This window comes from Bombyx mori, chromosome 12 (assembly GCF_030269925.1).
Source record: "Bombyx mori chromosome 12, ASM3026992v2".
Taxonomy (NCBI): Eukaryota; Metazoa; Arthropoda; class Insecta; order Lepidoptera; family Bombycidae; genus Bombyx; species Bombyx mori.
The window spans coordinates 9,797,102-9,808,320 of NC_085118.1; the positions used below are offsets into that span (position 1 = coordinate 9,797,102).

The 11,219-nt window shown below is 38.9% G+C and overlaps 1 protein-coding gene across 1 annotated transcript in view; it reads right to left on the bottom strand.

The window, feature by feature from the left end:
• The window catches only part of LOC101744894 (vesicular glutamate transporter 1), an 80,501-nt gene that overhangs the window by 53,463 nt on the left and 15,819 nt on the right, over nucleotides 1-11,219 (bottom strand). The window contains exons 2-3 of the mRNA XM_021347584.3: nucleotides 4,572-4,732; nucleotides 409-521 (exon numbers count right to left, since the gene is read on the bottom strand). Of these exons, the coding sequence (XP_021203259.1) occupies nucleotides 409-476 (68 nt within the window). The 5' untranslated portion in view covers nucleotides 477-521; nucleotides 4,572-4,732. The remainder of the gene's footprint in view (nucleotides 1-408; nucleotides 522-4,571; nucleotides 4,733-11,219) is intronic.

Genomic DNA, 11,219 nt, shown 5'->3' on the forward strand with positions numbered 1-11,219 from the left:
TTGTATTGCTTAAATAGGTGGACGATCTCACAGCCCACCTGGTGTTAAGCGGTTACTGGAGCCCATAGACATTTACAACGAAAATGCGACACCTACCTTGAGATATAAGTCCTAAGTTTTCAGTATAGTTACAACGGCTGCCCCACCCTTCAAACCGAAACGCATTACTGCTTCACGGTAGAAATAGGCAGAGTGGTGGTACCTACCCGTGCGGACTCACAAGAGGTCCTACCATCAGTAAAAGTAGTATACTCCAAGACACCTAAAGTCTCCTTCTATATTCATCGACCCAAACTCTCTCGACTGTAAAACACGCTTAACACTTGGCCCACAAGGGACTATCAGTTTATTTGAACAAAGAAAAAGACTATAAAACTCAATGGTGATATTATATTTGAATAGACTTACTTGAATAGTAAGGGTTTGTTGGCAAAGAGGCCAGAAGCCTTCTCCTTCGCGGCCTGTAGCCCCTGCATTGCTGCGGCCCGATGTTCCTCATCAAACTATTCTCCGTTCGACATCTATAAACAATAATTTATTTCACTATTTCATATAAAATATACGGCTTCTTTCATGATTAAGTTTTTAGATTGTGTTTAATTGTAACAAAATATCACGTCTCAAATTTATTTTAAATGTTTTACGCTGTAAAATTTACAAAACTTTAGAATTCATAAACGGAAGTTTAAACCATAAAAGTACTTTTAATTGCGTTCTATTAGTCGTGAAAATCGAAGAAAATATCAAAATATAATATGAATTTTGTTTTAAAAGAAATGGGACAAAAATTTTAATTTCAAAATTCTTCCTCCATAAGAAACCTGTTCTCTTTAAGTAGAAATCGAACACAATATATTGTTGAAGCTTTTAATTTAAATCACCAACCAACCGTCGTCAACAAAGGCCTATTCACAAATCAATTCCGTTTCTTCAACAACTGAATTTAAAGTTTAATACGAAAATTGAAAATTATGGTAATTAATACGTATTTATTTAATTAAGTTATCTATTTTTGTGATCAAAATTATTAAAGAACACTGCTTGGTCTTAACCTATACCATTTGACGGTACACGAAGACTGCCATCACAGAACTGATGTAAGCTGAGTCCACATCCAGCTAAGTATGTTACCGAAGTTACAAATTCCCATTAATAACATGTTAACCCAAATATCGAGCCCAGGATAAACAGGAGTCCGTGCCAAAATCAGTAAAAACGGTCTATAGTGATGTAAGTAACGTTTACGAATGAGGTTGTGTAAATAGAATTCGAGGTTAGGTCTTTTTAGGTCGCCATTCACAATGTAATGTTGCCATTGTGAGGAAAAAGGTCGATTTTTTTTACGCTATCTATGGCCAAGGACTAAGAAATATCAGGGGCATAGTCAATTTTGCTGACTATGGAGAAACACTCAATAACCCTCGTTTAAAATATACGTTATAGCGTTAAGGCAACACAATTTCTTCAAACTGGAAATTGAGGATACTTCGCAGTTTTTTTTTCTGAATTCACTCCATGACAAACAATTATATATTATCCATAACAGTAAGTAGTCACGGTCGCTAGTGTCTCGCACCAACTTGAAACCCCTTCAAGTTATTCAATCCCGTTTTTGCAGGATAGCCGTCGGAGCACCATGGTTACTAAGGAACGTGTATCTCCATGATGACCTAGAGCTTGACTCAGTTAGTAAGTATCAGTCGGCATCATTGCGCCACTTTGAAAAGGTGGCACGACATGAAAACCGTTTTATCGTGGCCGCCGGAAATTACATACCCGATCCTGTAGACCGAATGGTAAACAATCGACGTCGCCCTAAACACGTCATTACGGATCCTCACGATCCATTAACGGTGCTTTTAGGTACCACAAGCACTGGTTACCGTCCTCGTCGAACCCGTCGCTTGCGACGAAGAGCTCGATGAGTGAATTAACCCATAGACACAGTCCACTGAGATTCTCGCTGGATCATCTCAGTGGGTCGCGTTTCCGATCCGGTGGTAGATTCTGCAAAGCACTGCTTTGCTAGGGCCAGTGTTAGCAACACTCCCAGTTAGAGACCCGTGAGCTCACCTACACATCAGGAGAAGCTGAAATAGCCTCTCAAGGCTATCATCAGCATTGGTAGGATTTTTTTTTTTTTTGGAGTTTACTCCTTAAGAATCGATTTACATATATAGGCCCGGGGTATGAAAATTATGGGGACCAAAATCGTACTAGCATGTCACACGAAATGCGTTATGCGCCTGATTGGCTCCTGATTGCGTGATGCGTGCGCGCGCCAATCAGGAGCCAACGCGCGGCCGCGTTATCGCAGGTGACGCCGGGCTGCTGCGCCGGCAGTCCGCCACAAAGCCTCGTACTGATCGCGCGTTTCTCTCATTATTGTATTTTCATATATTTGTTAGTCGTTTGTTTTGTGTCTCGTTAATTTGTTAAAAAAAGTGTGTGTGTCCGCTCCGACGCACGACTGGAGTTTACTGGATATAAAAAATTAAACGAAACAATACGAGAAATAGTTCTATATTACGACAACACGATACACTACAGATTATTAACAAATTAACGAGACACAAAACAAACGACTAACAAATATATGAAAATACAATAATGAGAGAAACGCGCGATCAGTACGAGGCTTTGTGGCGGACTGCCGGCGCAGCAGCCCGGCGTCACCTGCGATAACGCATTTCGTGTGACATGCGCAATCAGGCGCATAACGCATTTCGTGTGACATGCTAGTACGATTTTGGTCCCCATAATTTTCATACCCCGGGCCTATATATGTAAATCGATTCTAAAGGAGTAAACTCCAATAATCTGTAGTGTATCGTGTTGTCGTAATATAGAACTATTTCTCGTATTGTTTCGTTTAATTTTTTATATCCAGTAAACTCCAGTCGTGCGTCGGAGCGGACACACACACTTTTTTTTTTATTGCTTGGATGTATGCATGTAATAATGTATATAATATAATAAATGTATGTAATGTATGCTGATAATGGCAGTCACACAGCTTGGCCACTGGCAATCACGGAAATTTATTTAGCTCCTAAGCCCTGCCATTACTTACTAATAATTTACATTTGGAAGAACCCAACACTACGAATGCTTATTTAAACAGTACCTACAGTACGGCTCAACGGTAGGCAACGGCTTGGCTCTATCCCTGGCATTGCTGACATCCATGGGCGACGGTAGCCACTCACCTTGAGGTGGGGTATTTGCTCCGTCTGTCTACAAGGGCAAAAAAAAGAAAATAAACGACTTCTGTTTTTCTTTATGCTAAAGAATTTTTCTATTTTAATATATTTTCAATTGATCGATTCTCTTACCCTATAAACCAAAATACCGCTTGCTTCGTAGCAGAAACAAATAGAATGTTGGCTCATTCCAACACAAGCTTGAGACGCTTTGTGACAGCAAAATATAGTAAAAGCGCTTTTCAAAAAACAACGGTGAATATGATTTAACAAAAGCACAAGGTGTAAGTTAGTCTTAGATTTTCTTTATTTTATGATTGCCGAAGATTAAAAAAAACACACCTTTTACATTTTGATGAAAATTATGTTTTTTTGGTACGAAATCAATAGTCAGTTCCGTCGGGTAAGTTTTTGTGTTTATTTTTAATGCCAATATAATAATATGTAGATAAGAATACAGTCCATCTGATTGTAAGTAGTCCCGATCAGTCATGGACTTCATCAAGGCCAGGTACACAACCTAGCCACTACCCGCTAATAAAGTTATTAGCTTGAATCTAGTTTACTGCAATTTATATGTACGGATTTGTACCCACTTACACATTGTGAATCTACAAACCATTGATATCGGCTTTAAAATCATTCATATTATATCATATTAGTAGGTATTCTAGCTAATTATCATATCATATCATAGTATTCTAGCGATAAGGTAATTTAGAAAAAAATAGAGTCTAGTAGAAAAATGTTATATATAATAATAATAATAAATAATAAATAAAATAAAATAAAAATAAAAATAAAAATAAAATAAAAATAAAAATAAAATAAAATGTTAAAAAGAATCGATTGAATTACAAAAGAATCAAATCAACCGAAATTCACGTAGTAATTTTAAAGACGAAATGTGGAATTACATGTTCTTTAAAAAATGTTCTGACTTTGTGTTCTTTCACCAACTTTTATAATATTTGATCCATTCATTGTATAAGATACTCTAATAAAAAAAACTTAAACAAACATTTAATAAAGAAAAATGTTTTATACAGAATTCTCATCTTCATTTTATCGATCGCAAGTTATGTAACCATGAGGTTATATAATCTAATATACTTCCACATTAAATGAGATATTAGGCTGTTTAAAACATACCCTTTGTTTAAATATACATTTAATTTTGTTGCTCGAACAATGAAATGATGTAGTAATATGTCCTATGTACCAAACTTGAACTATCACTTTACATTATATACATATATGATAGTATGTAAATAAGTCATGCTTATAAGCAATAGTATTCAGTGCTAAATTAGGTATGCAGTGATTGTGAATTTCAGTCAAATTTCTATGAATAAAATAATTACTCACATTTTTTCAGTTCCCTGGCGTAGCAGCAGCGGCGTAGCGTCTGTCGATCGTGTAGCACCCCGCGCCGCTCTACTCGGTACGCTACGACTGCGCGTAGCCTCTACACCCATTGGGTACTACATTTTCAGACGTAGATAGAGCCTCGCCAATGAGAAACCGTCCTGTAAGGGGGCGTGGATTTTAGTTTTCAGAAAATTTTCAGACGCTTCCAAAATATGTACCGTTAGAACAAACCCCATCAATGTTTCCACATGAATTTGCAGGGAGCTAACACAAAGAGAAACGCTACGATACGTCCCGCAATCGAGGCATCGGCTACGATGAATATTGATCAAACAAATAAAATATTGCGCCAAACGCATTCCATTTTCAAACAGGCATTCCTTATTCAAATTATTTCAGAACAGACCTTTGAACATCTTTCTCATTACAACTACTATTTAATTTTATTATTTTCACTAAAAAAGTATTTTTACGGCTTATACTCGGTTTTATTATTTTATCAGGCTATCGTGAAAATGAAACCAGGAGTCAAACAAACTGCCAGACCTCAGGTTTTTTTTATTTGTTTCTTTGTGCAAACGAAAAATTTTTTTCGGTAGTACCCAGCTCTATTCATTGTATCACGCTTAAATTTATTGTAAGAAATTTAATCAAATTATGATTTTGGTATAAAAACTTCTTCACATTTCCTATTGTATTTTTTTTATGTTCTTACGATGGGAGAAATAACTTACAGCCCACCTCGCTAAAAAAATGCCGCTATCCACCATATGAAATTCAAGACTACGAGTATATTGAATGATATGCTCCACAGTTTAAGCCACAGCCCTGCGACACAGCAGGAATAACCAGAATGGGCCTATGATATATCTTTCTTCAAACGTCCTCAACAAAAAACAGCAGCTTGGCTGTGCTCCTATTGATGTCCATGAGCGACACTGACTACTTACCATCAAGTAGAACGGGTGCACGTCTGCCTACAACAGCGATTAAAAAAAGCATGCCCATGTGAGTAACACGAAAGCTCTGATTATACAAAAAAACGCAATGACTACAAAAATTTATAAAAACAATCAACATGATTTTTTTACTTTATAATCTGAATCTCGGAAACGGCTCCAACGATTTTCATAAAATTTAGTATACAGGGGATTTCGGGGGCGATAAATCGATCTAGCTACGATTTATTTTCAGAAAATGTTGTTTTATTCTTGTTTTCAATAATCAACTCTTCCCGACATCTATTGGCGAATAATAATACTATTTTTCTTAATTGAGGGCAACTAGCCGCTTTAAAGACACAACAAGATGGCGTTATCAAAAAAAAAACCGAACGAAGCTCGGTCATCATCTAGTGAGATTAATTCGCGAAAAAGTGCTGTTTACGCATTTTCTTAGAAGATATTGCTCTGCCGTTCAAGCCGAGAGTAACTAAAATGAAAATGGTATATATGGTTTTTAATTGGATTATGCAAACTGTGTGCTTAGTGTGAGATGTTTAACGTTCTCGATAGCGTAAAAGTTAACACAAATTTGTATGGAGTTGGAATCTTTGTCTACGTTTGCCGCTAGGGGCGTTGTTCCAACTGCATACAAATTTGAGTTAACTTTTACGCTATCGAGAACGTTAAAAAACTCACACTGAGCACACTGTAACCTAGAACTGTACCATCAAATCCCTTCCCAGAACTGTCGTCATAGACAACTAAGAAATTCAAAGCAAAAAATGACAGAAAAATACTTTAAGTATTATATTTTCGAGAATATTCCAATCTCGTAGTAACAGAACCAGCAATGATATTTCCCCCTATTCTGCATTCATCTACAACGTAAATGCCGCCACCCAACTTGAGACACGAGTTCTAAGGTCTCACTTTTAATTACGGCTGCCTCACCTTTCAAACCGAAACGCATGACTGCTTCAAGGCAGAAATGAGCAGTGTAGTGGTACCTACCCGTGCGGACTCACAAGACGCCCTACTACCAGTAAATTCGGTTGAGACTTTGAACTAATGTCTAAAGATCGACATGCATGTTTAGCTCTATAGCCTTACCATTAAATATGATTTTTAACCCTCTAAACGTACCTTACACAAGGAAGGCCGTAAGTCTGTTCATTCACAAATCGATGCAATAGCTAAAACTTTCCTGACTAGACTCAAAATATTACTCAAAATTTACTGGTGGTAGGACCTCCTGTGATTACCGGTGGTAGGACCTCCTGTGAGTCCGCGCGGGTAGGTACCACCACCCTGCCTATATCTGCCGTAAAGCAGTAATGCGTTTCGGTTTGAAGGGTGGGGCAGCCGTTGTAACTATACTGAGATCTTAGAACTTATATCTCAAGGTGGGTGGCGCATTTACGTTGTAGATGTCCATGGGATCCAGTAACCACTTAACACCAGGTGGGCTGTGAGCTCGTCCACCCATCTAAGCAATAAAAAAAAATAAAAAATATTATCATTACTCAAAATCAAATGAAAATGCAAGAAAAGAGAAGAACGAGAAAAGAAAGAGAAAAGCATATTAATTTTAATTCGAAAAAACGTGTCATAATTTTATACATATAGTTTTATACATATATATTGTTTTAATAATTTTATTCGCAACATTACTTCACAGCTATGAACATACGAGCTTTATAAATTGATAAACAAAAACAAAAAAAATATTATAACTTATTTTAAACAAATAATAAATAAATGATTGGGAACAAATCACACACGGACATCGGGCCCCAAATTAGGATTCCCTGTATTGTGTGTACCAGAAACTGGCAAACATACTTAAATACGTCTAAATATATATATACACATATAGATAACAATATATAAGGCTAGGATATATAGGCTAAACAAGGATTCCACATGACCACGACTGCTCTGCTAAAAGTAGGCGATGATAATGATGATGACCTTCTTCACACAATGTGTGCTCGATGTAGGAATAGAACCCACGACTCTCAGTGCAACAGTCAAGGGCGCTAACTTCTACGCCACTGAGTCATTTAGTTATATAAGTTTTAATTGTGTTTCAAATTTCGTTGACGATTACAAAATAAAATCTTCATCCATATTTTTTTCGACAAAAGTATCAAAAAAGCTTTAAATTCAAACCCTGATATCAATATTGATGGATATATAATATCACGGTAATATCGAGCCGACTTCATTTCACGGGCAGAGGAGCTCGCAAATGAAGTTTCCCCGGTCCAACGAGCGCAAACCGGCGGATTTCGAACGTCTGTGATCACCCTAGCATAGGATGTGGCAAATAGGAGCATTACATGTGATTAGTATATCTTTATGTTCAACTCCGCGATTTATTATTTACAGTATGATGAGGAAGACGACAAATTAATGGATAGTATTCGTATTAAATCGCAATGACTAAAAATATTTTGCACATAAAAATGTGATGTTGACTTTCAGAACTTCGCATCTGAGGGTAGATTACTGGGGGTAGAACGTACTATAAGCCGACGTGGGTAGGTAATAGTAGTAATGTGGATTAACAGTGCGCAAGTTAGTACTCACCGTCTATTTCTACTGCAAAGCAATGACACAGCTGGTTTTAAGAATGAGGCTGCGGTAATACTGTGTTAGGATTTTCATATATCTCAAAGATTTTTTATTGCCTTTGTAAAAAGACGAGCCTGATGGTAAGGGATAGCCGTAGTTTAGCTACGTCAGAAATACCAGATGGATAGCCAAGCCTCTGCCTATCGCTATGAGCGTAGAGTCATACAAATTGTAATGTATGTACGGTCCGGTAACTAATTAACGTCTAATGGACTGTAAACTAGTTCAGGGGACAATGCGATAAAAACAAAAAATACTGGGATGAACTGGGAATTGCATGCTCGCATGGCCAACACCGTTTTGACTATTTCAGCCGTAAAGCAATCATTCATTCCGGTTCAAATGTTATGACAAAGTTTGAAGTAAACCATAATTTTAAATCTCTTTATTAACTAAGTTGCGGTATTCATTTAAGAATTTCGGTGCCAACCTAACAATCTTTAAGCATAGCCCATCTTCCCATCTTAGCGAATAAAAGCCTGTAATCTTGTCCAACTGATTTCGTCGCTCACGGTCCAGCCATGATTCATATTGCTACGCTTGCTGAGTAATGCGTTTGAATCAGAATAAACGTCTATCAGGGTGATTTATAATTGTTCTTTAAAAAATTATCTACTGCAAATAAGATAAAATTACAACTGAGCGGGCTTAAAGTAATAAAGCTATGCTAGTATCAAAATCATTATTGAGCCTTTTCATTGAACTTGACTCGTTTGGGATTTAATTACAAAACTATAGAAGATGTAGTGAAAATTTCTAAGGTTTTCAACGTACTTTCAAAGATGCGTTTTGCAGAGGTTTTTTTAAGTTAAAATTACTGTGGTATTAAATCAATTGAGGTTCTGTCTGTGTCTGTCTGTTTCTGCTTCAGTACGGTGTACTCTTAATAGGTAGATAAACTCACGGCCTATTTGGTACGATATACGCATGAAGTAGTTACAGATGGCCATTGGCATAACAACGCGAATAGCCGTTCACCACTCACCTCTGGGTCTGCAGAGGGACTTTGCTTCTCTCTTCATTTTGTACAGTATGTTCCATGGGGAGTGCTCAGAGGAATTATTTAAAATGATTCCATCATCTTGTTTTTACTATCGCACCGCCCGCCACCGGAGTAGAGTTCATCCATACTACCTGGAGCCACTGCGTTCGTCCACAGTGCGTTTCCAGAGATTTTTTTGCCACGTACCATACGGCTTTGGAATGAGCTCCCCTCCACGGTGTTACCCAAACGCTATGACTTGTCCTTCTTAAAACGAGGCTTGTGGAGAGTACTCAACGGTAGGCAGCGAATTGGCTCTGCCCCTGGCATTGCTGAAGTCCATGGGCGATGGTAATCACTTACCATCAGGTGGGCCGTATGCTCGTCTGCCTACAAAGGCAATAATTTTTTTATGATATAATAGATTTGCGACTTCGAACTCATGTCTCAAGGCGGGCGGCGGCATTCACTTTGTGATGTCTATGGACTCTAATCCGACGATAGAATTTTGTGGCACAAGTAGGACCTAATCCATCTCTGTGGCCCTTCCTTGATAATGACGAGCTGTGAATTATTTCATAAATTTATATAGTTAATTATAATTATTATAATTTTTAATTTATTCAAAAATAATTTCATTTATTTGTCTATGTTTTCTTACCATCACTACTACTATAGTATGTGGCTCATGTTCGGTTTTTATTTTATTTATATTGCTTAGACGTATGAACAAGCTCACGACGCATGCACTTGAATCTTGACATACGCCTCATGTTACATCGAACGAATGCGTTTGAAGGTTTTTAACGTCACATTTTTGTTCACCTCACACTCTAGAATAGTTCTCATGCTATGATGTACGAGTATATGTGTGTGTGTGAGTGATTGTTTATTGCCGTAGACTCTGCAATTCAGTAATATCGTATATATCGTATAATATCGTATCCATACCCCAACCTTGAAACATGAGTGAAAGTTTGGATTTTGTCGCTACAACTATTCTACGTTAAATATCGGAACACGTGTCTCTTTCATCTTTCAAGCACTCCCACTGTGGGCTTAGACGACGAAAGGAAAGATCTTCCACCGAGCGGGTGACATTTGCTCGGTAGACCGACGGTCCAAATTTTTTTTTTTTTTCCTACCTATACTGATAGCCTTGAGAGGCTATTTCAGCTTACCCTAACGTGTGTAGGTGAGCTCACGGGGCTCAAACCGGAGAATTGCTAACACTGAGCCTAGCAAGAGCAGTTCTTCGCAGAATCTACCACCGGGTCGGAAACGCGACCCACTGAGAAGATCCGGCGAGAAACTCAGTGGGCTGTGTCTGTGGGTTAATTCGCTCGTCGATCCCTTCGTCGCAAGCGACGGGTTCGACGAGGACGGTGACCGGTGCTTGTATTGCCTAAAAGCACCGTTAATGGATCAGGAGGATCCGTGATAACGTGCTTTGGGCGACGTCGACGGTTTACCATTCGGTCTACAGGATCGGGTATGTAGTTTCCAGCGGCCACGATAAGAGGGTTCTCATGTCGTGCCGTCTTCTCAAAGTGGCGCAGCGATGCCGACTGTAGATACTTACTGACGGGGTCGAGCTCCAGGTCATCGTGGAGGTCCACGTTCCTCTGGAACCATGGTGCTCCGACGGCAATCGGGATTGTATAACCTGAAGGGGTCTCAAGTTGGTGCGGGCCGCGTGAGCGAACAGTACGCTTGCATACGTCATGACGGGGCGTCTGCAAGTTTTGTAGAGGGTTACCTTGTTACGGAGGGACAGCTTGCTTCGTCTACAAAGCATTGGGTACAGTCGTCCTAGTATAAACGCGGCGCGATCGCGTACCGTTTTTACGTGGGGACGGAATGTCATCCCTCTGTCGAGGGTGACGCCTAGGTATTTGACCTTCGAGGCCCACGGTATGGGCTGGTCAAAGAGAGTGATGGGGCTAACGGCGGAGGTGTTTGCGCGCCTATTAGGGAGTGGGGTGCTCGAAGTGGTATTCGGAGGGCGACCCCTTTTGAATAGCACCGCTGTGCTTTTCGTGGAGTTGATGTCGATTCGCCACTTCCGGAACCACTGTCCCA